This window comes from Nematostella vectensis, chromosome 12, assembly GCF_932526225.1.
Source record: "Nematostella vectensis chromosome 12, jaNemVect1.1, whole genome shotgun sequence".
NCBI lineage: Eukaryota > Metazoa > Cnidaria > Anthozoa > Actiniaria > Edwardsiidae > Nematostella > Nematostella vectensis.
In genome coordinates, this window is record NC_064045.1 from 12,289,356 (window position 1) to 12,315,338 (window position 25,983).

The following is a 25,983-nucleotide window of genomic DNA, read 5'->3' on the forward strand; positions in this document are numbered from 1 at the left end:
CCAAAATTTATTAATGCATAACAAAAACATGAGGTCGAGTTACACAAAGCGACCAACTTGTTTTACCCGGACCCCTTCCACCCTTGAAATCTGAATGACACTAGTTTAGTTATCATACGATGTTTCGGCGTCAGGGTAGTTTTACTTTATTGACTTCATCGATGATGTCACTTGACCATCTCATATCACCCCTCGAAACATACATCACACCTACCGAGGTTTGTATCTCTAATTAAATATATTTTTTGTTTTGATTACGTCAGCTTATTTTTGCACTAGTAACATCATTGATGAGTCACAATCACGTGACTATATTGGTGCACCCCCTTGACAACTCCGTGACACATACCAAGATTGGTTGTTATATGTTTCGTTCATGAGATATGTTATTTTTTGTTCTTGATGAAATCGGAATAGTTTTGCTTATAGTGACGTCATCGACGACGTCACAAATGACCATATTTTTGTACCCCCCTTGACACAAACATGCCAAGTTTGGTTTGTAGGACCCTGGAATAGATTTGTTTTGCTTCGGGGTGAAAAGACTTAAAAAAACAACATCTGACTTTGGGGAGAGGAGTGTTGACTGGCCCTCCCCTCGTGAATTTTCCCTGGGTCTCCTAGAATGCTTTGCAATCCGTGATGGCATCCAAGTGGTTTTACAAGCCTTCGAGGAGTGGACATTGTGTTTTGAGGCCATGGAAATGAACCTGTAGGATCAGAATAAAGGTATCTATTTTTGTCTTGAGCTGTGTTTGATGATCTCTCTCCCTTGTGCGGTTGGTATTTTGAGGGGTGATTCTCCTTTTTTTTCTTTTTCGATTTGAAATTTGTCAAAGAACCTGTGCTATTATTTGGCTTAAGAGTATTACTTTGGATGCATATCTTCAAGACGACCATTTATCCTTTAGACTGATGCCTGAGTATCTTCATCTTGTTGTGTCTATTTTGCATTATGAATTTTTGGGGTCGTGGGTATTCTCAAAGCAAGTACAGGCCGGTTGAGGGACCAATGTGTTAAGGGACGGACAGACGGACATCGCGTCACGTTCTCCGCTCACGCTATAAACAGCCTGCTCGGCGCGCAAACTCGCGGCAACTAAATCTTGTTTCGTTGTGGCCGCGCGCGAGCCTGGAAGAACGACTTCTTCTGCCTTCTTTTTATCCTCAGCCCTCGCGCGTCCAAATGAATGAAGGGTGGGGGTGGGGTTTCTTCCGCTTAGAAAGCCTCCGCGCATTGATTTAATTTATCATTTTGTGCTTTCATCACATATACACACATGGGTTTTTCAATTTATCATAATTTCAGGTCATCAATCTTTTGTACAGACCTCTTATTTTTACAAGGTTTAGAATAATTTGCTGTTATTTGCCCTTAACACAACTTATTTCAAAGTACCATGTTTTCACACACTACATCACTTTCGAACTTTATTCACCGTTTAATCCATTTAAAAAATACTACTAATCTACCATAAAAAATACGCTATTCTTTTGTACAATAAAATTTTCAAGACTATAAAAATTATATTTTAGTTATGGTCACAAAATATTTAGCTACCGTGATTGGTATCGTAAACAATAATAACAGGTAAACAATTCATTATGTACGACTTTTAGTACAACGTTTTGTATTTTCTATACCCTAGAGTTAAAAAAAAGTATTTTTTCTTCTTTCATGTGAAAGTATTTAAAAGTTTCTAAATTTAGGAGTCCACTCCCAATACATATATACATGATAAGCCATACATTTTGTGGCAATGATTTGAGATTTGCCATATTGTGTATACACCTATTTCAAATAAGGTTGCACTTGGACAATGTGTCGAAACCCGCATCGCATCATGGATAAAACAAACATGTCAAAGTCTCGATCTCTGAAAGCCATGCGGAAGTTCCGATGCGCGTAAATACTAGGGTTACCCATACTTGGTAAAAGCCTTGATTCGTTTTTAAGTAACGGCGTATATGATATCCATGAACCACTGAGGTATTTGATACCCATACGGGTTACGTATACAGCTAGATTCTCGAGTGCAACCTTGTTTGAAAAAAGGTGAATTGTAATTTTGCTCCTTTGATTGTGTTATTCTAGTGGGGTATGTGAGGTTTTGGCATGTGTGTTTTTATGTATCATATGCAAGTAGAAAAGGTTTACCTACGATCTAAACATCGGAAGATTTAATCATTGACTGTAAGTGCTCCCCTGAAGGGTTTATCGTGCTAGGCTCTACCCCAGCGTCAATCAAGGTCTTACGGATACCACTTTGCACCTCCGAGAAAAACATAGGAATATTCTTATTCCCTAACTCCTCAATAACCACCAACAGACATTGGGTGACTGTGAAATCCGTGTGCTGAATCATGGACATGTTCAGGATGATTCCCCGTGGGGGTGGGTCAGAGAAGGTTAGCTCCTCGAGCTCAGAGACCACGTGTTCCACCCCTGTGTATGCCAAATCGCCCTTAATCCTGATGGTGATGTAATCCTGCTCTGTCTTGGTGAGGGTGGGCCATATGACGGGGTAGAGAAAGATGGCGAGGGACACGCCCATACCCGCAAGGATCCCGTACTCGATCTCGTAAAAACAGCCGAAGAATGTAACCAGGAGGGGAATAAGGTCGATCTTCTTCACCCGCCAGATCCTGGGCACGATCTGAAACTCGACCATCGTCAACACGGAGCTGATGATGAGCGCTGCCAGAGAGGCTTTTGGGATATATTTGAAGAAAGGTGTGAGTACCCCCAGCGCTAGGATTACAATAGCGCCCGTGAAGATTCCTGGGAGAAAAATGAAGAATTGCTAGTATCAGCGGATTCTAATAACCATAATTACCATCATTATCATAATTACCATAATTACCATAATTACCATAATTACCGTCATCAACTCCATCACAGTGACTATCATAATCACCATCACTATTATCATCACCATCACCATCACCATCACCATCACCATCACCATCACCATCACCATCACCATCACCATCACCATCACCATCACCATCACCATCACCATCACCATCACCATCACCATCACCATCACCATCACCATCATCATCATCATCATCATCATCAAAATTATCAACATTCTTGTCATCATCATCTTCCCCGGAGTAGGGGACTAAAGGATTGCTTTGAGACATGCTAAATGGCTAGCTTAAATAAACCCTAAATGTTATCTAAGATCCTTCAAACGTGGGTGACTTACCTCCAGCAGGCGTGGCTACTCCGCTCTGAGCGTTCACAGCAGTACGAGAGAAGCTTCCGGTCACCGGATATGACGACACGAACGAGCTTAAGACGTTAGCCAATCCAAGAGCAATCAGTTCCTGACTCGCGTCCACCTGAGGATATAGGGGAAAATAGCACGCAAAAGTGAATCGAAAAATCAGAGGAAAATTTCGTAAGTGGTTCTTTCACGTATAAATTGCATTTATTCATACTAAAGGTTTGTAACATAGCGCTCCTTGCGGTAATTTGGTCAATCAATTGTTAGTTATAAAATACAATATAAAAATAAATAAATATATATATATATATAAAACACTTAATAACGACTTTGACCTCGTGTAAAATGTCAGTGTGCTTAATTTTTTTCTTTGTTCGCGCCGGGATTTAAATTCTTTAAATTAAATTTTTGTAATTCTAAAAGATTTTCTCGGTGCGTGATTGTATGTTTTATAATAGCAGTATTTGATTTAGTTCGAGACACCTATAGTCGCGTAGTTTAGCCCTTCCCCATCTTTTGCGCCTTTTTAGTATTGATCGACCGAGAAGATCCTGGGCACGAGGTTGTCATGGTGAAAGACTGGAGCAAGCGCCAGGAATACCGTGAGGGGGAGGGAAGATATAGCAGAGATCTCTGTTTATGTAATAACGGTGTGAAGGGACATAGCCAGGATATTTCCTTGGGGAGGGGGAGGGAGGGTGCCAAAGTGATTTCTCAAGAACATCGGTAGTTTCTTGGTGTTACGGAGCACCAGCACCAAAAACACAATGGAACAAAAACCAAAAACAAAGACCTTAGAACGAGACAATGAAATAGAGTACAAAGGCCTTGGGCGCCAAAAACAAAGACCTTAGAACGAGACAATGGAATAGAGTACAAAGGCCTTGGGCACCAAAAACAAAGACCTTAGAACGAGACAATGAAATAGAGTACAAAGGCCTTGGGCACCAAAAACAAAGCTCCCCGTAACACCAAGGAATACCCAGAACATCCGTTTTCAACGGAGACGTAACGACTAAGATGTAATAGCTTTCTTGAAGGGAGGGGGTCTTGGGCCATCCCCTGGTTTGTGCCTGTATGAGGACTCCATGGACGTAGATGTGGTCACATTGTGTACCTTGTATCTGTTCTTGCGTGCGAAAGCCTTAGCGATGGCGATACTCTCCAAGAAGCCGATGAGCGGCACTATCGCGAGGCCTGGGCCTAGCTGTGACAGGACATCTGATGTGCTGTAGGTCACATTCCCACTCGTGATGGTCATCGGGGGAGCCTGGAAACGAAATCGAGCGATTAAAAACACAGGCTTACCATCCTCCTGCTGTTATCATCAAAATTACTACCCGTAAATGATCTATTACGAAATAAAGGTCGAATGAAATCTCATAAAGTTGTCTTTGATGTAAATATACCGTAAAAAAATCGTTCGATTTTAAAAAGTGACGATAAAATGGAGTTATTCAGAATATAGCAGCAATTCTGTATAAAGTCCGGCCAAATTCCTTTTCTTTCATTTTGAATCTACTGTTTATAGGTGTTAGAAAGTAGAGAGATAAACCAACACATGATTACAGTGGTTCATGAAAACAGAGAAGTTTCGCTGAGCGAGGTGGTCTGCGTGGGCGTGGTTCAATCGCGCCTGACGACTGGCGCGTACACAGGGGAGTGCGCAGGGTGCGAGCACCCCCCTCACCCGCCCCCCCCCCCCCCTTGGCGGCCAAAAATTGGATCATTTCTTATTAGGAAATCTTTAAATACTATGCTTTTTCATATGATACCTATGACTGCGCACTAGGCATACGTAGATTGTGCTCGGCAACTTTTGAGCAACTTTGGCGTTTTGAGCACTTTTTCTTAGGACCAGCAACCTAGGGCAACTTTTGCCTTCCTTGGCAACTTTGGAGCAACAAATTGGTATAAAATCGATCGTTGCAACATGGTTGCTGTCGCCATATCTGCTGTTGTGACAGTCATGGCATCATAATCAAAATTTCAGACGAGAAAAACGGCCAATCCTGGGAACGCGCCAGACTGGCTTAGTTTTTCTAAAGCTTGTCTGTAGTTTTCTTGTCACACCATGGTGAGAAAGTAATAGGTGTATTTTCGCTCAAAACAGTAACTAACAAAGTTGTGGCTACATTTTAACGTAGGCAATGGGTTAATTGATACGACTGCGCTCGACCTGACGAGGGAGCAATTGGTTGACGTGGGCGCGATTGGTTGTTGGCGGCAATAAAACGCAATGTCTGGCGATAGTTTGGCGACCGCTGAGTGGTTTTAAATCGGCGTCATACTCTTCTCACCAGGGTATTCAAACATGATCAGCTAGCGATATTAACATGACCGCATTCCTTCCTATGTTAAGTTCTGTTTAAACTCCACGTGAGGATTAAGGATGACCTTTGAAATCCGGCTAGTTTGTTAATGACTGCGGGAGGTTTCGAACGAGGTGAATTTCAGAAACTTCAACATAAAACAATCTGGAGCATTCGGAACGGTATATAAAAAGACCGGCTTGAACCTATGGCTGGGATGCGGTTCATACTGCAAATACCCCATAACAGAAAACACTTTTTGTGCATCTTTCTCAGCGCGCGGATTAAACGTTTGCGGCATTAGCCTGCTCGGTGTTATTATTGCGAAAAACCCTCTCAGTTCGGTGATCGGGCGCCATTTTGTATTTTAAGCCGTGCGCTCGCCCCAAGGAACCACGCGGCTTATAATACAAGATGGCGCCCGATCACCGAGCAGAGAGGGTTTTCCGCGATGAGAACACCGAGTACCGCCTGCAAGCAGGTTAGTGCGGCATCGTCAACTCTACTATCAACCCTACAGTTTTTATGAATACATAAAACTCGGGCTTCCTGTGGCTTCTCAAAAGTACGGTCAGATATTTTCACGTGAGTCCCACGTGCGCTTAGTGCGAGTTCACGTGTCGACGCGTAAGACTTGTAAGTCCCACGTGCGAGTTCATAAACGTACACGTGAACAAATGCGGCGAAAATGGTGACCAGCTACCATACAGACTATGGCCATGTGTGTCCCTAAGGGATTTTTCCCCTTGCCTAGTTCAAAGGACGCGATCATTGAGTAAGGCTGTTGGGTGTCTCACGTCTGTAAAGCTATAAAAGGCAAGAATAGACAAACTAGATAAGAGACAGAGAACCGAATGTCATGGGTCAATCAAAACACGGTGTCGTCTCAGACAACAAAATGAGACCGACCAGGCTACCATCACGTTATTCTCGTCCTTCGACCAAGCAAAGCATTCTCAAAGGTGGAGAGTAAAAGACGTAAATCGTTGATATACGGCAAAAACGTCCACTATGGAATGTTGCGGAAATAGTAAAAACGGAAGAACACATAAGTAGCAAAAATCACTAGTGTTTTGCTCATGACCAAATATAGAAAAAATAATAGGAGGTATGCCTATGGCACTAAACAATGCATATGGAGCCGGAAGATGGCTCGTAGTCCAGGTCGGATAGAAATCAGCAGGCCTGCTGAGATGTATCGTGTCGTCTCTTGGATAAAATGCCAATAACTCGTGATATGCACCAACCCGTACAGTCCATACTTGGTGATTAATATTAAGTATGTGACAAGAGAGCAAATTCATATTGTAACTGTATGGTCCTTTCCTTGCCCACCTATACTCCCTTTACTGTCATCTGCTGTCTACGGTTGTCTGCTTTTCTCCTTGTCTACACCCCCTTCTTTTTATCTTTTTCTTAATGAAACTCTCCAGGAGAAGACAAGAACATGAAATAAAACTCACGACAAAATATTTTTTTTAAGAACACATTGTGTACACCATTCTTTTCATCAAAAGTTCGACGGGGAAAGTAAAAGAAGCACCCTAAATTAGGATATAGCAACACGTCTAACAAAATGTTGAAGAGGAATTTTCCCCAGGGCGAACACGGCCACAAAAATAGTCAAGGCATAATGGTCTCACTTAATTAATGCCAGAGTGTTTCAGCGCATTATCTGCACCTTTTGGCGCTAGACTAAAACATGCCGCATTTCGATTTCAAGCTCTTTTTAAAGAAGGCCAGTCAAGCGGCCATTTTACCCTCCCATCCACCTCCATTGAAAAATTCAAGAGAATAAAAAAAAATGAATTACTTTCTTTCAAATATTGTTAAAAACACTATCGTACTTCAATCATGGATGGTTATATTAAGGTTTCCATACAAAAGGACCGTTAAGCATAAGGATCAGATTATTGCACATTAATTACTATGAACACCAAAACAACCATGTTACGACACGTCATGTCTGAGAGCTAGAATGGCTCGCACTTTTAATCACTAAAAAACAATTTTAAGGAACGTTAAGGAACACACCAATCTAACCAATCCATTTATCCTTCACATCCATTTACTGTACGTTGTAAGACAGTATATAATCTTTGCTTGTGACAGAAATTGCCCAAGTTTTTTATTACTTTGTAGAAGCGAGTGACGCATATAGGGACGCATCCATGGCTGATTCTGCCACTGCATAAGTAGTCTACTTGAAACGGCTTGAGGAACGAAGCATGGGTCCTTTCGGGCTTTTAGTGATTGAGTTGGACTCACACACAAGTAGTGTACTTAAAAGGGCCGAGTGATCAGTGATGAAGCATGGGTGCTCTCGACCCTTTAGTGAGTTGGACTCAGACATATAAGTAGTGCACTTGAAAGGAAGGAGTAATTAGTGTTTCTCTTGACCTTTTACTGATTGAGTTAGGGACGCAAACATAATTATTGTCCTTAAAAGGGCCCGAGGAATGAAGTGTGGGACACCAGACCCGCTGTTGTGTCTGAGACAGGTCGTATAACCGTGTGAGGCTTCCAGGGTATATAAGATTGTCTTCTGTCAATCATGGATACGTGCGTTTTCTGCCAACCTGACACCGTGTTTTATTATTGACGGAAACTAAACTATTTGAAATTTAAGTATCTTTCCACGTGCCCATTATACTAGAAGTATACCTATACAGTAGAACTTGGATTTTACGTTATGCCTCGGAAGAAAGAAAATGTATCGTAAAATCGAGGTATCGTTACAAAAAGTCCTCGATTTTACGATATAAAGGAAAATCCATTGAAAATATCGTTATCATAACGAGGGCGGTTTAATAATCAACGTTAACAAAGTAATAATATTGTAACTGTACTCTGTGAAAGACTGTTCATTTACTCTTTGTAAGACCGTAATTTGAATTTAACAAGATCTCTCAAGTCAAAAATCGATTATATGTACTGTACGTGTGTGGTGTCTTTTGTTTTTTTTGTCTTTGTTGATAGTCAGAAATATCGTTATATCCAATACCGTTAGATCGAGGTAATTTTTTTATACATTTCACCGTATTTCCGCCGGGAGAAAATAACGCCATCGTAAAATCGAGGTTATCGTAAAATCCAGTATCAATCGTAAAATACAGGTTCCACTGTATTAAAACATGGACTTAAACCTCTTAACTAAATACTATGATAATTATATTCAATAATCAGCACTTAAAACTAATCAGATTTCAAAAATGAGAAAATTGAAATTTCCATTTAATGTTGATTTTTCCAGAATACGATAACGGGGTTAAAATTGAATTTTCCCCACGGCTATGATCTTTTACCTTGAAAGGCGGAACTCCAGAGTCTAAATACCCGGTCAGAGAGAAGACGGTTTTGTGGCCATGAATTCATAGAAGGAGTATATCAATCTAACGCTATTTTTTTCGGTACGATAAAGGAAAAGAATATGGAAAGCATTACGGCTACGATCTTTTACCTTGAAAGGTGGCAGTCCGGGTTCTAAATGCCCGGTCAGGGAGAAGACGGATTTGTGGCCATGGATGTAGAGAAGGACCGCCACTACGGAGGCCACTAGGATCACGATGGCGTTTCTCGCGATAGCTATGAGCCAGCAAATCTTCTTCAAAACCTTGATGGTCCGCGGAGTCTCGGGAATAACGTCCTTGACCCAGCGTGTTCGGCCGAGTTTCCTCATCAGCAGGAGCACAATAATACAAATGAGGCCAAGAACCAGGTCCCACCTTCTCGTATCCCCGATATTCTTGAACGTCTGATAAATCCTCTTCATGAACGGACGGGGAATATTTTTAAGTCCAAGCACATCTTTGATTTGGCTGATGGCGATGATGATAGCCGCCGAAGACGTAAATCCGCTTACGACTGGAATTGAGATGAAGTTGACTAGAAATCCTAGCTTTAGGATTCCCATTAAAAGCTGAATGACTCCAGATAGTAGGGTCAAGACCATCACGAACGCTGGAATCTCTGATTTCCCATAAGCCGAAACAATCAAAGACATGATGGCAGTGGGGCCTAGAGTGATGTCTTTACTTGTCCCAAAAACACAGTACACGAAACACCCCATAAACGCAGAGTAGAGGCCGTACTGCGGCGGTAGACCGGCGACTAGCGCGTACGCCAAGCCTTGCGGCACAACCATTAATCCAACAGTCAGTCCTGCAATTAGGTCGCACTGAAGGAAGTGTAAATTGTACTTGGAGAGCCATTTGGTAATCGGGAAACGCTTTTTTGTGTATTTCTTAATAGCTTCCAGGTCTATCTTCCTTTGACAAGATTCCGCACATTTCTCTTCGAGTTCCTCCTGATGCTGGGTCTTGGGTAAAAGCGGTGGCATTTTCGCGCGAGTACTGAAAAAAATCAGAGTCTCGACGCCAACTGTTCTCAGTCAGTCGGTTTGTTATGTTTATGCCAGCTCATGTGGAAATTCGTTTCCTCTTTAATAACAGGTTCCCCGGCAACCAGCCAATCCGGAAAACAGCTTGCTTATAAATATTCATGCAGAGTGGGTTATTTGCTTTGACAGAGGGGTCGCCCCATAGTTTGTCGACTGCTAGAAATATGTATAAATGCAAATCTAGTGTTCCTTATGACGCCTTAAACGTAAATTATCTTCATTCAATACTGTCTCCCGCATGGAACCAAAACCGCGCCAGATGGTAGCGAGAGATTTGGCGATTTCGCGCCATATGAAGCGAGTTTCAGATCCTATATCCCCGCCAATTCTGCATTCCCGAACAAAAACCTCCAACTATCACGAATACTTAAAAATATTTAACAGTTTAATAATAAACTAAGAATTGTCTAATTTGTAGTTGATATTATGCTGAGTGGGTTTGAATCGAATGCAAATGTGTTGAAGTGCTAACCAGATTTTCTCGCTAACAGGGTCTCTGTATAGCGCAGGGAATAACTAAGCAATAAACAATCAGAAACATTCATCAACCCCGATAACAGATTTTACGCGTAATTTCAAGTGATAATCAACTAAATACGTGTCGTAAAGTAAAAAGCTTAATTTACATTCCAATATTATTTTTTGCAGCTTCGGCTAAAGCAGGAATTAAAATAGTTTGATAGCAACTTGAATTTTAATGAATGTACTTGTTTCTCGTTGGTTATTTAGGCGTAATATTTTGGCATCCTTTGATGTAATGGTTATTTCTCGTTCATACACGTTAGCGCTTGCCGCACATGAAACAAAAACACAAACTCTCAAATTGTTAATATTTTCAGGGTGCTAAGTAACACAATGACGTGCGAAATATCAAAATCATAAGTGGAAATTTAATCAAATATAACATATTTTGCTTCAGATATAAAATAATCGGAAATCCGGTAAAAAAAAAACTGTAAAATATGTACAAAACAAGAGTAAAATATGGCTTGGGAGATTAAAACCATTGATATAGCGGTATTTAATTATTGTTTTAAAGCAGGCTTGGTGGGTGTTTTTGTTTTACTTGATGTGTAAATAAACACTCTGTTTGAATAGATGTCCTAGTGTTTGAAAAAGCCGTCTAAAATGACATGAACAAAGCTGAGTGTTGTTTTCCCGGTCACCGTCATTTCTGCTTAATCGTAATCGATCTCAAGCCAATAAATGATGAAAACATCTTAAAAATACCCGAATCCCCCCAACCCATCTCGGTTTCAAAACCACGTAGTCTTTTCCTTCTTCCATGTGCGTCAATCAATAAAAAGATATTAAACTTGAAATTGAAGTGTTTTTTTTTTATCCGAAACACGATTTGCTTTGCACAGCAGGGCAGCTAAACAAGAAACTTTTAAAACTCAGACCTATTATTCACTTATAACTATTTACACACAAAAACACCAGAGACGTAATCATACAAAAGGGCGAACAACCACTCTTATACATATGACACTGATAAAGTCTTAATTTACTATGGTAGTTTTAACCATATTTTCACGAAAAACGGGAAGTTACGTAAGTAAAGTAAACAGCTTAAAGGATTCAAGGGTAAGAAAGGGCAAACAAATTAACTGTGTAGTACACAACAAGGATGATATCACGTAGAGGGCTTGGTATTATCCCCATTTTACAGATAAAATGATCACCACTACAGGAAAGCAAACAAGATGTGTCAATTTTTATCAATAAGGGTTTGCTTTTTGGAGCAGAAACCCAGGATCTAAATTGAGGTATAGACGGTCTTAAAAGAAACGTGCACTGCATGTCAAATATAAAAAACAAAACAAGAGTACGTGAAGAAGTGCCTTCGAACCGGAAAAAACACATTAGAAACTCTAGACATAATCCTGGATTAATACGCTTGTCAAGAGTCGGGAAAAAACGCGATGGCCTTATCCCAATGCTATTTTCCAGGCGTGTGTAAACAGTGGTGTGCGCAGGTCTATTCTTATTAAAAGGCCATCAAAAATCACACAATATGCCAGAATAAAATTTTAACTGAAACCTTTTTTGCGAGGAAATATTTTTTATTTTTTCGCCGAAAGATGTTTTTCCCCGAAATTATTTCTGTTGTATGCATGCTTCGTGTTGAAAGATGCCATCCCTGCTGTTAGAATGGTATTTTCCACGAATACTAGGTACCACACTTTGTTTGTATTTCGACAAATAAGGTGGAGCTGTTTCTACCTGGGGCTGCGTTCCCTTCAAGGCATCGAAAATTTAGGGACGGAATGGAATTGGCCGCTCTGGACTCGTCACATCAAGTCCAGAACGGCTGCGAGGGAGACGAGGAAAATACAGACTTGTACCCAGTCGCCAAAATGAGAAGAAATAAGGGAAACATAATATTGCGCGGGTTGCCTGTGGTGATTAAATAGGCGCGCGGTTCCGTGTGGGTAAACGACTGGGGCAAAATAAAAATGGCGTCTGATATGGGCGGACATTAGACCTTTCCATACAGCTTATCTAGAGGGATTACTGTTATGTCCGCATAAATACTGCATTGATAAATACAACTTTTATGCAGAAGACGGACTTGTAGTCCGGCCGCTTAGTGTTTCAATCTATACATAGCGGACAAAAGCACCAAACTTGGCATAGAGATAGCCAAGAGGATGCTAATTAATATTGAGACCGGTGCCCACCGGTACCACTTGAGGATTTTGTGTAATAGCGAAATAAAAATTAGAAAAAAAGCGTCCATCACGGGCTCCCTGTGGTGAAATTTAAAAGATCTTGTATTGGTAGGGGAAATATAACATTATTTGTTAATATTTCAGGATAAAACTGTCGTCGGCTGCATTAAAATGATTTATTTAAGAGAAAACGTTTTCAAAGCTAGACCCAATCCCCCCACGGTTACCCAAGATGGCGGCTTACATTGGCACTGTATATGCTGTAAGTACCTCATAAAATCGCGTATTTTAGGTAAAAAAAGCTCATTCTTTATGTATCAAGGACGTACAATGTCTATAACCTACTAAACATGAAATTTTGTCTTGATTTTAAATTTATTTCTTCTAAACCTAACAGAGAATTTTTCCTTTCTCAGGGACGTTTTCTTCGGTGCTATAAACAAGTGTTCAAAAACTCTAGTGTAGACGATACTAGCGTCAACCTTAAGAAAGGACACGTTTAGCCCAAAACCTGACGTAAGCCAGAATTATTCTATTATTCTAACGATCAGAAGGTTTTGAGCGCCATATCTGTAGACGCCAGCCACCGCTGCCGACCTATATTAGTTCGATATCCTTTTTTTTACAAAATGAAAATATAAATCATGGAACGCTATTAGCTAGGGTTTTCGGCTTCATACGACCGAGTGGTTGGAAGTCAAGGGCGTCTGCCGGCTCCCCCGCTTTGACCCATAACTAGCATGGGGTAGAGCGAGGCTCTCGCCTCGGAAACAATTGTGATACTTTGATTTTAAAATAACATAGGGCCGTAACGAAAAGATAAAAAAATGATCCGAGTTGTCATGGAATAATTTATCAACGCACAATAGGCTATGAAAATCTCCCTCATCGGTAGGATGTTTTTCTCCTGCTGACGGGCCTATTAATAACAGCCGCGCTGGTTAAATTAAAGCTCTATGGCCCTTAATATAATACTTAGAGAACTCATTGAAAGAAAATTTCTGGGAAAATTCATGTGCACCACATTTGTGCTTATTTAATGAATAAAAATCAGTCTTATTTGCATGTTAGCAAAAAGGGATGTGAATAAAGCCGCGTAGGGCCTGGGTTCTATTAGGTTTTTCTTCTTCTTCAAATGTAGCTTTTTATAGCTATTTATATGTTTCTTGGCTCGGAATTCGATAGAATACAGCTGAAATGATAGAAATCGTTTTCAAATATGTGCATTTTGATCTTTTTTGTGTCTTGAAAAGGTATGGAAATCTTACCACAGGGTACCCGCAACACCAGATTTCTAAAAAAAAAAATAATCGCCCCTTATTTATGGATCCGCAAATGGTACCGGTGGGCACCGGTCTCATTATTGATTACCATCCTCTAGGCTATATTTATACCAAGTTTGGTGCTTTTGTTCGCTGTGAATAGATTGAGCTCTTTTTGTGCGCTAAGCGACCCGACTATTGACCACCATTTTTTAGCCATACACAAGCTTATTTTCCTTTCTTTGACCACAGGCAACCCACACGGCTCCGCGCGGCTAGATAATCACCACAGGCAACCCGCTCATAAATTATGTTTTCCTTATTTTCTTCTCATTTTAGCGACTGGGTACGAGTCTGAGGAAAATACAGGATATTGCTATTTTTGGCATTACTCTTTCCAACAGCATTGCGATGTGTATCTTGTTCACGAGTGTGCGTCACATTACTAAGTTTTCCTTTCGAATTTTTGTTTTTTGTTCTACAGAGGCACAGATAATAAATATAAAAACTTTTGGTGTTGCAGGGCTTTTTTTAAGTGTTTCTAAAGTGCGGTACCAGGCCAGAATTGGGATATTCCCCTGTAGAGCCCTCCAATTTAATGACTACCCACAAATGTAATAACTACCCACAAATGAAATAGCTACCCACAAATGTAATAAACCCACAAATATAATAAACCCACAAATGTAATGTAACAACTGTGATTCCTAAGGAGATATTTAACTTTTTTCCTTCGACCTTCAACCACACCAAATTTGCTATCTCTTAGGGGGAAGAATTTCTGTTGACCACGCCCAAAGTGCCCTCCCTTAGGGTTAAAATAGATTTTTCCTTCGGCCAATCGGCATTTGACTTTCAATTTCAGAAGTCATTTGGTGATTTGTTTATATAAATAGCATTATTTCCAAAAAAAACTGTACTTGGTTCTATTTTTGTCAATGTTTGGCAGATTGGTAATCCTATAAAGACCCAGTAATGTCAGTGAGAATTCCTGGCAATGGTAAAATGCACATAGTAGTGCCATAGCATATATAAGGGCCTCTCCCCCCCCCCCCCCCCAGTTTTTCTATGTTCTTTACGACCCTGTATAGGTAGAGCTAAGCAGAAGCAACGACCTTCTGACACTAGATGGGTTGATAGGCTACATTAGTGAAATTCAATGCAAAAAACATTGTATATTATCCAACTTGTAACTACAAATTGTATGGTATGCCAGTATGAAACACAGTAGAATTCCTCTCCTACCAAATCTCTTCTAAAAAAAAAGCTTTCTGTTGTCATGTTTTCTGTGTGGGCATGATCGAAGCTAAGGAACTCATGTTCAGTGTAAGATGCTGTTTTTCTGTGTGGTGTGTCACATGTTTACTGAATGACGCATGACAAGTTGTCGTCAGAGTCATGTAACATTTGCACATGTGCACAACATCATTTCGATGATGGGATTTAGAGTTGTGCAGCCCTTCCAGCCCACCATAATTTAGCCCATCATACACTTCCATTGCAAAACAATCACTGCGAATAAGCTTAGAAAATGCACTTTTGTTGATTTGTTTTTTTCCCTTTAAATAAAGAAGCAAGAAGCATGCTCCAACAATTTTAAGATTCAAGATTTTTATATGGATCTGCAATTTAAACTTATAGGCAACTTGCGGCACATTTTGGTAGAGGGGCACCTCCTCTGATTATCTTACCTTAAAAGGAGGAAGCCCTGGTTTGATGTCACCAGTAACGCTTATCACATGATGATGGCCAGTGTATTCAACAGCATAAGCCACCAAAGTGGCCATTAGTACAACAATGAAGTTTCTTCCAGTACTGACAAGCCATATGACCTTTCTAGAGATCCTCTGCTGAATTGCTATTTCCTCATCTTCCTCCTCTGGCCACTTTGTTTTACCAAGCTTGCGAAGAATAAGAAGTAATATGATGCAGATTATCCCAAGAATGAGGTCCCATTTTTTAAAATGTGTTATTTTCCTGAAGGTGTCATACACACAGTAGATGAACTCTCGCCGGATGTGCTGTAAACCTAGAATTGATTTGAGTTGTCCTGCAGCTATGGTTATTGCAGCAGCAGAGGTAAAACCACTTATCACTGGGACACTTATAAATCGTACTAGAAATCCAAAGCGGAAGAATCCCATAGCAAACTGGATAAGCCCACTGAAGAATGCCAAAGCAATAGCGAAGCGTGTGTCCTCATCTTCCTCTGAATAATGGCAGTACTGGTTGACAATCAAGGACATAATAGCAGTGGGCCCAAGACTTACATCTTTGCTGGTTCCAAATATACAATAAATAAAACAGCCCATGAAGGCGGAGTAAAGGCCATATACTGTTGGTAAGCCTGCGATAGTGGCATATGCCAGGCCCTGTGGAATCACCATGAGCCCGACAGTCAAACCGCCAATCATGTCGCACTGTAGGTTATTGAAGGAGTAATGTGGGAGCCATTTTGTAATAGGTAAGTATCTGCCGATATGTTTCCTACAGTTACTCTTCTTTTTTATGCCTCCAAGTAGAGGTGTCTTGACAGTGGTATGTGGTGTGGCCATTTCACGATGTTGTACAGACATAACATCCTAAAAAAGGAATAATTGTATGTCCTTCAGACTTTATGGCCCTATTTGTTTCATAAAGTGGTAGAGTTGAGATAATCAAAGTGTGGTTTATTTACCATCTAACAAACAACCCCCATCTAAAGAGTGCCCCCCCAAGCTTACAAGTTTGTAACGAATGCCCCTCTCTATTAAACACCCCCTCTATTTAAAACCCTACTCTCCCTCCCAGCTTAAAACTAAATGACATGGGAATTTAAATCAATAGTAATATTAATTAAATTTAATTAATCTGAGTTTGGTTTCTACTGGGTGAGACTTCCTTAAGAAACACTTGCTACGCAGGCTATAATTTAACGTGATACTGACAGAGACTGAAACTATAACAACACTTCACTTGGGTTTGTTATATTGTTAAAGTGTGTAAAGAATGCCTCTCTCTAATAAATGCCTCCAATCTATTGAACACCCCCCTCAGACCATGGAAATATAAAAAAAAGGCCCTGGCATTTATTAGATTATTTATCGGAACCTAGTGCTATTAATTAATCTTGAGGCTACGACTAGTAGAGATAAAACAATATAAAAATCAATATATAAGCTTATCAACTCCCTGCAGCTAAGATGCTGAATCGGAGGGCTCCAATATAATGTAGAGTCAAGTTATTGGCACCTACAGAAAGCCACCACATATCATGTCTGACCTCATATACAAAAACATTTAAAGTAACAGAGATATTTTATGAATAAACTAAAAAATGAAACTAAGAAGACAGGCCTAGGAGAATTGAAATGGAACGGAAAAAAGGGTATTTTGAGAGACTTGAGAGGAAGGGCATAGCGCTGGCCCCAGCTAGAATAATGTAAGCAGATCAGCTAAACCATAGTAATACAGACACTTTACTTTACTGAGAAAGTATCAATGAAAAAAGGATAGTTTTGTAAATGATCTAATAAATTCCCCCTTTCTAATGAACCCCCTCCTATTTAATGAATACCCCCCTAAGCTAAGCTTATAAGTCTATAAAATAGGGTCTATAAAATGACCCTTGTCTAATATAGAATGTGCATGCAACAATTAAAGTTAGCTTTGGAAGATGAAAGACGTCAAGATATCAGACTGGATAAGACTGTGATTTATTACAGCTCGTAAACGACATCAAACAAATTGCGAATAAAATAAACACTTGAAACTGTTCACAGATCCTGCTCACAAAGACTTGCACACAACAGATACTTAATGACAAAGGCATAAAATGGATTAAAAAACCCAGATAAAACACAAAACTCACCAGAAATTAGTCTGTATGAGACTGCGATAGACCGGAAAATGTCCTTAGAAAGTGAGAGATAGGGATGCCGGTATAATGTAGCAATGCCTGTCACATGATAACAATGGCGCCTGGGTGAAAGTTCGAATGGACAGAGCGGGATCGATCGGGGCAGACCGGAAGTAAACTGGAAAATCAAGGCTACTTTTTTCTTTTCTTTTCTGTTTTTCTTCTTTTTTATTTCTTTCTTGTTGTTCTTTTTGCTTTTGTTGTTGCTGTTGCTTACAAATTCTTGGGGGGAATCAAAATGTAATGTAAAATTAAAAAAAGTGATCCGATAAGATAAAACAAGGGGTTCTTCTAAAATTGATTTATGTTTTCATTGGAATTGAAAACAAGAGGATTTGATAATGTAACCATCCATTTTGTCACGCATTAACCTTTTTACACCAACTTGAAAACTAGAAAGAATATTTCTCTCTCGATTGATTATCGTGACCCCGTCGTTAGCTAGTCCGAGTCTTTCTCACACAATCGTGAAGTCTTCGGAGGGTCGGTTCCCGGATGTCGAATGCCGGTGCTGCCGACGTGGCGTTCGTTGATTGTGGTTGCTGGCTGAGTCAGGGATCAGAGCTCGCCATTTTCCTGATTCTGAAGTTGATTGTCCCTTTTACTCGTCTACAACACTCTTTTAAGACCCCAAAATGAATATTTTTAGACTTGTCGGAGACTTGTCTCATCTTGTTGCTATTATTTTGCTCCTATGGAAAATCTGGAAGACCCGCTCATGTGCTGGTAAGAATTCAAAACCTTCCACGGTCAATCCGAGATAATGGCGGTTTACATACTTTATCTAAAGCTTGAAGTCTGACAACTGTTATTGAGTCAAGCAAAAAAAAAAAAAAAAACTAAGTCTCACTAGCTTGTCTGTTTAGCCTATCTATCAAATGCAATAACTCGTTTTGCTGAATTGTCCGACTCAGGCAAATGTCTGAAAGGGGTTTTTGTCTGAGAGATGTACACGTGTAACTTTATTTAGGATTAAATTTCTCAAACTTGACTATAAATCGATACTCTAAATATCACACAGGTTGCCTTGATCATTTTTTATGTAATTTTTTTGTTGATTTGATAGGGGTTCCCCTAGTATCTGTGTAACCCATTTTCTTCACCAATTTTACACGTATTGTTGATGTTTACTACTGTATTTTATCAATATTTTTTCGCCATCTTTGAAAGGTGCTATCCTAATTCTTTCACTTTCCTAGCCAGATCTTTTTAATAGAGAGCGTAATTTTGATTGCAATATTCTGATTTGTTATCTCTAAATTGAAGCAATGTCATCTGAAATTTATTGGTTAACACATTCAATTTTCTTATGTAATGTGTTGTAACTTTTATTTAGTATATTTTATATTGTCTTATTGTAAGATTAATATACTAGCAGTTTATCCTTCTTTAAAAAGAAATTCATTTATTCCCTTAGCTATCCAAAACATACTTTTTCTAAATATTGTTATGTTTTTTCTTTTCTTGCTTGTACCATTTGTAGAACAGTATAATCACCAAATTAAACAGACAATAACAAAATTTATTGAAAAATTTATAACCTGCAATACGAAAAGAAATTTTGAATTAATAGCTTTGATAAAGACTTACTAAATGCAATGTTTATTTTAACAGCTGTGTACATTATTAGTGAAATTCAGTTTTGCTTTGCACCTGTGGTCTGTAATAATGGGAAATATGTTAAAAAGTCAAACAAAAATAATGAAGATTTCCACCAGATACAAATCAAATGTAATCCTTTATGTGAAGGTTTAAAACGCCAGGCATGGGCCAGTACACACCATTTAAACTGAGTTTTTCCCATTGACACATTTTTTTTCATAGACACAATTGATTTTTAATGGACATACATTTCTACTGTATATTTTTGCTCATCTTTTAGATTTATGTTTTAGAATGGGAAAGATTGCCTTTTTTGTTAGATGAATGTAAATGGTTTATATGGACTTCATGTTGTGTTAAACTAGTTTACTAATTGTTGCTTTCTCTTGTAGGTGTGTCTGGAAAAAGTCAAATGATGTTTGCCTTGGTATTCTCCACAAGATACCTGGATCTCTTTACAAGTTTTGTCTCACTGTACAACTCTGTTATGAAAGTTATCTACATTTCCTGTGCATTTGCGACACTGTACCTCATGTATATCAAGTTCAAGGCCACTTATGACTCTAACCATGACACATTCCGTGTGGAGTTTCTTCTCATTCCTGTTGCTGGTCTAGCATGCCTAGTCAACCATGAGTTTACCATCATGGAGGTGAGCATCGAATTGTCTTGGCAATTTAGTTGGTGATTTGGTCTGGGGGCAGCCCTTTGTCATTCCTTGTTGTGTATTTGCCAGGGGGTATACATTTTTTTATCAGATTCATACTCTTCTTGGTGTGACAGTAGAGAGTGGAGTTGCCCTGTTTTCTAGATGGTCTTGATGTATAAGATGTATCTAGATTTTGAATATCTTTTTTGAATAAAAAAAAAGCAGTTGACCTTAACCCTTTGGTGCCTGCCCTAAAATGGGCCATTTTTTGTGTCTCTCATTGTAAAATATCCTGCCACTTCTGCTTTTATCCGATTTGCTTGTGCTATATGTCTATGGAAAGCTTACAAAATAGGCTACACATTGGTTCCCTCATTTTTAATTTTTTCACCATTTACTAATTATTTTTTGTATTAATTTATGCTAATTAAGGTGTTACGTAATATACTATTTACAAGAAAATATCACATTATACACTTGAAATCAAGTCAATCAAAAAATGTTGAAAACAAAATTGTTCCCTATCATATAATACACACTTGCTATAAATTCTAGCCTAATGCACAAAAAGAAGAGAAAGTTACAGCAGAAAAGCTTACCATATGTAAATTATGCTATTTTGGGGACGGGTAATAAAAATTTATTTTTTTCTGAAATTATCAACAATATTTAAAATAAGAACACTATATCATGGTTTAATAGTGTCTTTTATACACTTATAATTAGCTTTGTGTTATTCTGCCTAGCATTTCTTGCTTACAATTGCTAGTATTCACTAAATAAATTATGAAAAACAAAAAAAAGTAATGAAATACTAACTGTACACAGCATTGTCCTTGCAAACTATAGATAACTAAACACTCTTACTCATGGAACTCCTTGCTGTGCCATATTTTAAAACAGTTCTGGGTGCTGGTGAGGTGCAGGTATGCCTGGCATTGTGGTGCTTCGCAGTAGGTCCTGACCTTTAGTTCCTTTCCCGTGGTTGCATAACAAACCTTACAGTTTCTCTTCACATCCGACATCATTGGCATGTGGACAGTCTCAAACTGGTTAGGTGCCCTAGTTGGTGGCTTGTGGGCAGGTGGGGGACCAAACTCTTCTAAGCCTACCAGCTGTCTCACTAGTTCTTCTCTAAACTCAGCAACTGAATACTTCTTCGGGCGATAAAGTGCTGTGTTGTCAGGGTTCTGGGCACGGTGAAGCTGGAAAAGAATATAGCTATTTACAACAGCTATATCAATCATGTGGAAGAAGAGGACTTTCCACCATCTTCTGCACTTTGAGAGAGCGTTGTTCTTTGTCATCAGCTGGTCAGATCTGTCCACACCATTCATATAGCTGTTGTAGTTGTTGATGGCCATCGGCTGCCTCACTTCGATGTTCGTCCACTGTTCTCTGGATTTCACTTTTCTTGAAACAATTACATAATCATTGGCACATTCAATGGAGGATAAGATAGTGACTGGTCTGTTATCCTTCCACTGCTGTGCCAAGCAAACACCATCTCTGTGCCATCTCATACTTCCTCGCTCTTTCTTCCCCGCCCATTTTCTGCCATTCTTCATCTCCTCTGGAAACCCCCTTCTATTTTCAGCCGCAGTGCCAGTAGCTGGTGTCTTCACAAGGAAAAGATCCTTTATAAGTGTCACTGATGTGTAAAAGTTATCACAATACAGATGGTATCCTTGATTGAGTAGGGGTGATAATAACTTCATGACAACATCATATGCAAGCCCATTAGTACTTGGGGCATTCGCTGTCTGTCTTCCGGCATAGACATCAAAGTCATAAGTGTAACCATTTGTACTGTCTGCCAGAACCCACAACTTAAGTCCCCATTTCGTTGGTTTGTTCTTTATATACTGCCTCATACCTGAACGATGCTTACTCTTTACCATTCTTTCATCTATTGCAACATTCTGGAAAGGCTGGTATAATGCCTTGCACCTCTCCTTGAAATGGTCAAGGAAACTGCGTACTTTCCTCAGCTTGTCCTGATCATCCTCTTCAATTTGATTTACAACATGTAACATGGCCATCAAGGCCTTGAAACGGTCACGTGCCATGATTGCCCTTGCCCATAGCCCATGATATAATGTTTTTGTGTTCCAGTATCTGTGGAATGAGCTTACATTCACAAGACCACAGTACAGAATCAGGGCAATAAGTCGATTGATTTCCTCAGGGTTTGTATCGTTCCATGCCCCCATTTCATTGGCATACGACTGCTTCTGCTCGATGTTGGCATAGGCATAGGCATAGGCATTGGTGTTTGCACAGATTTGCTGAACTAGGTGGGCAGTAAAAAACAGCTGAAAGAAGTCCACCGCACGTGTCATGGCTCCTCTCAGTAGTGGTACTTCTAAATGTAGCCCAGGAATTCTACTCGGAGCAAAATCGGGGAGCTGGTTCACTTGGTCAGCATCTCCATAGCTGTTGTAGGAGGTTGCTTGCTGTGGCTGGGCAGTAGCCAACTGCCTACGCTGCTGGCCTCTTCCCCGTCCTCTCCTTCGCCCTCCGCCTCGTCCTCTCGCTCGAACAGGTCTCGACGCCGAAGATGCCGCTTCTTCTCCCACACTCTCATCACTACTCGAGGACCCTTCAGGATGAGCCTCCTCATCACCAAAACTAAAATACACAGCAGAGAAAATATTAGTTATTTTTGTGATGATCTTATTGGTGTGTTGTAAAAATTATTGTGAAATTACACATGTCGGAATGAAAACATAAAAGCGCATCGAAACTATAAATGTCAAAATAAAAACATAAAGGCGAATCGAAATCAGTTTTAGTCATTCAACACTATAAAATATGGATAAAGAGAAGCGTTTTAGCACCTAGGGTACCGAAAAAAATGTTTTTCAGGCATTTCTTATGCAAGAATTTCTTCGGCTATATGTTTGTTTTCGTATGATCTTGATAGGTGTGAAGTGCGATTCCCGGGAAAATCACTCGGCACACATCTAGGTAAAAATATGGCAAAACAAATATATCCAAATCGAATAAATTCAATATAAATTACTCAGCTAGTAAAATGGAATAATAATTTGAAAGAAAACACGAGGTAAATAACATCAATTTAGCGAAGTAAAGAGCGAGTATTTCAAAGCGTCTCTTTTGTTTACGATAAACTTACCTCGTGTTCGATTCAGCTTCACTTCCTACTTCCATTTCTTGGTCCAACTAGAACTCTTCACCACTAGAAATCCCTCCTACCTCACTGTCCACATTACTCTCTACATTGCTCTTTTCATTCATAAGAATGAAAAGCAACTTCTTGAGCTGTAAATCGCTGTTGATCGTTACATGGTCGCTTACTCGAAGACGCCATTTTAGATTTTGACCAGAGCAAGCATGAAGCAGGGATTATAATCAAAACTATGGCTAGCCAATCAAATCCCTGTATAAAAAAACTCTGCAGTCTGATTGGGTATATCTCATTAGCCATTGTTAAGACTTTTTTGTTTTAAATAATAACAAAAACATTGCTATGACAACGGATACGTCATCGTTCCATATGGAACGATTTCAGCAAGGGCCGGCACCAAAGGGTTAATGACAAAAAATAGCTATCATAAAAACCAGAAGAATACCCAATATAAATGAAATGAAATAAAAGCAATCAAATTGAATGAAAAATTCATATTAGGATATTACATTGTCTTGCACAGATACAAATTTTATCTTCAAGTTGATAGTATCTCGAACGAGTGAGTGCATCAAACAAGTGGTAGATAATATCAGCACAAACAAATAATGTATTTCACAAGTGGCCACGTAATGTTCTAGTTATTATATTAAATCCTTTTAGGTAAATAATTATTATTGCCAAGATTGAATGCCCATGAAAATAATGAAACCTCATTGGTTAAAAAAATGTTATCACCAAAATATGATACCAACACCTTTGGAAGTGGCGATATAAGTTTTATAATTTTGATATCATCTAGTATTGCACTTTTTATCATATAATTAATTGTGATATCCAGTGCCTTGTATACAATGTTAGTAGAATCACTTTTTTCAAGAAAAAGTTTTAGTCTATCAACATTTTACAGGTTTATATATTTAAATATATATTCAATATATTTAAAACCTGTAAAGGTTTGAGCTTGCATCAAGGATAAAAAATAAGGGTGTTTTGAGAGATTTTCTTGTAATTTTTTCACCAAAATAACCACTATAGTAGTTACGGTACTACTATCTGCACATAATATGAAAACTCTGCTGGGTAAGAATCTGCTCACAAATCATTAAATAAAGTTCACCACTTATTATCCATATCTCATGGTCTGAACACTGCAAGTGGGCTGGTTTTCCTGTTGATGGTTTAGCAACCTTTGCGTTTTACTATTTTCAGGTTCTCTGGACATTCTCCATCTACCTTGAATCTGTGGCCATCCTTCCTCAGCTGTTCATGATCTCCAAGACAGGGGAGGCAGAGTCCATCACAAGTCACTACCTGTTCGCCCTAGGAGCCTACCGTGCCCTGTACATTGCCAACTGGGTTTACCGCTATTATTTTGAGGGTTTCTATGATTTTATTGCCATTGTTGCTGGATGTGTACAGACTGCACTTTACTGTGACTTCTTCTATTTATATATCACAAAAGGTGAGCTTCAAGAAGTGCTTATTGTACCATCCCAATAAGATAATCAAAACCCAATTAGTCAATACTTGAACCAGTATCCTGAATATGATTAGAACAAAGCCAATGCTCAACTAGTCAGCCACATCTCTAACTGTTTTGATTTAATATTAGAAAAATAGGGCAATATTACTGAATGCATTACTTGCTGTAGTTTTCTAGGATAACAAAATGGAAGCAGAAAAGTGTCTGTCACTAGGAAGCTAAATGCATTTTTATGTATACATTCAAGTTTGCTTATACATTTTTTTCACTTTGCAGTCTTGAAAGGCAAGTCACTCAAACTCCCAGCGTAAACGACAAGAGATAAAAGATCATGCCATTTGATGAATCTGAGCGTCTCTAAATAGTATTCATGAAGCAAATTTGCCTCTTGGCAACAAGGCAAATGAATGTAAAAGGCTAAACATTTCTAGCCTCATAGTGGCAGAAACCTCAGCTAGAAATTGTAATGCTCTTTTGTTCAGAAAACTAAAAAGAAAACTTTGAAATAATGATATGTAAAAAAAAGAATTTATAAATGCTTAGTTGCATATTTCGTAGTAAGCAGAGGGATGAATTTGAAAGAAGGGAGGGATGTAATTGTCATTCTACAATAGGAAGTAAATCATCAAATTGTTTTTGAGATTTTCATATTTCCACAATATGCAATTCAGTCTGTGTTATTCTATGTCAAGATAATCGGAAAAAAAATCCACACCCCTTTTTTTTAATTTGTTTGTGTGACAATGAATTTCCAGTGTATATTATGTTTTGCCTAGTTTGAAGATCTCATTGAGTCCAACTGACAAGTGGAAGAAATATCTTTTAGATTATTAGTGCTGTATTTAAGTACATTTTAGACATGCTTGGTATAATGTAGGAGAGTAAAAAGGTTTCATAAGCACATTGTCTTGTTTGAAAAGTTTTGTTAAAGAAGTGATGAAACACTAGCTATTACCTTGTGTGGAAAACAGAATAAAAAAAAATCGATTCCAAGGGTAACTGATAAAAGGGGTATGACAACTGAAAAATTTGCACATTGAAGAATATTTAGAACTGTGATCTATATTCCTTCCATCTTCCCCCACACCTCACAAGGTCTTGAATTATATACCCTGTTTATCATCCTAGGCTAGTCTGCTTAGTAGCCAATCTTAGTGTCACGCACTCGTTCCCCACTAGCGGCTGCTTAAACCGAACCACATTCCTTGAGGCATGTGTGACACTACAAGTGTCTGCTAACAGATTTATTGATTTATTTGATTTATTATTACTCCTATAAGTAGCTTTCGCTAATACTAGGAGGCCCTTCGGCT

General features: G+C 39.1%; 3 protein-coding genes across 4 annotated transcripts; 1 reads left to right on the forward strand and 2 right to left on the reverse strand.

Moving 5' to 3' along the window:
* Nucleotides 1-1,281: 1,281 nt before the first annotated feature.
* LOC5520512 (sodium-independent sulfate anion transporter) lies at nucleotides 1,282-18,211 on the reverse strand. 2 transcript variants are annotated; one of them, XM_032365555.2, is made up of 5 exons: nucleotides 17,735-18,211; nucleotides 15,576-16,466; nucleotides 4,354-4,506; nucleotides 3,216-3,351; nucleotides 1,282-2,782 (listed from the first exon to the last, which is right to left on the reverse strand). In XM_032365555.2, exons 2-5 carry the CDS (start codon nucleotides 16,458-16,460, stop codon nucleotides 2,166-2,168), a joined length of 1,791 nt encoding a protein of 596 aa, XP_032221446.2. In that variant the 5' UTR covers nucleotides 16,461-16,466; nucleotides 17,735-18,211; the 3' UTR covers nucleotides 1,282-2,165. The 2 variants fall into 2 exon arrangements, with proteins under 2 accessions (XP_032221446.2, XP_001640338.3); XM_001640288.3 differs by lacking the exons at nucleotides 15,576-16,466; nucleotides 17,735-18,211 and adding an exon at nucleotides 9,009-10,029.
* Nucleotides 18,212-18,295: 84 nt separating this feature from the next.
* On the forward strand, nucleotides 18,296-25,571 carry LOC5520625 (ER lumen protein-retaining receptor 2). The gene is made up of 4 exons (XM_001640401.3): nucleotides 18,296-18,508; nucleotides 19,777-20,036; nucleotides 24,397-24,649; nucleotides 24,947-25,571. Exons 1-4 carry the CDS (start codon nucleotides 18,418-18,420, stop codon nucleotides 24,979-24,981), a joined length of 639 nt encoding a protein of 212 aa, XP_001640451.1. The 5' UTR covers nucleotides 18,296-18,417; the 3' UTR covers nucleotides 24,982-25,571.
* On the reverse strand, nucleotides 20,397-23,290 carry LOC125557308 (piggyBac transposable element-derived protein 4-like). Its single transcript, XM_048719760.1, has 2 exons — nucleotides 23,173-23,290; nucleotides 20,397-22,664 (listed from the first exon to the last, which is right to left on the reverse strand). The coding sequence occupies exons 1-2, from the start codon at nucleotides 23,205-23,207 to the stop codon at nucleotides 20,897-20,899; spliced, it is 1,803 nt and encodes a 600-aa protein (XP_048575717.1). The 5' UTR covers nucleotides 23,208-23,290; the 3' UTR covers nucleotides 20,397-20,896.
* Nucleotides 25,572-25,983: the final 412 nt, after the last annotated feature.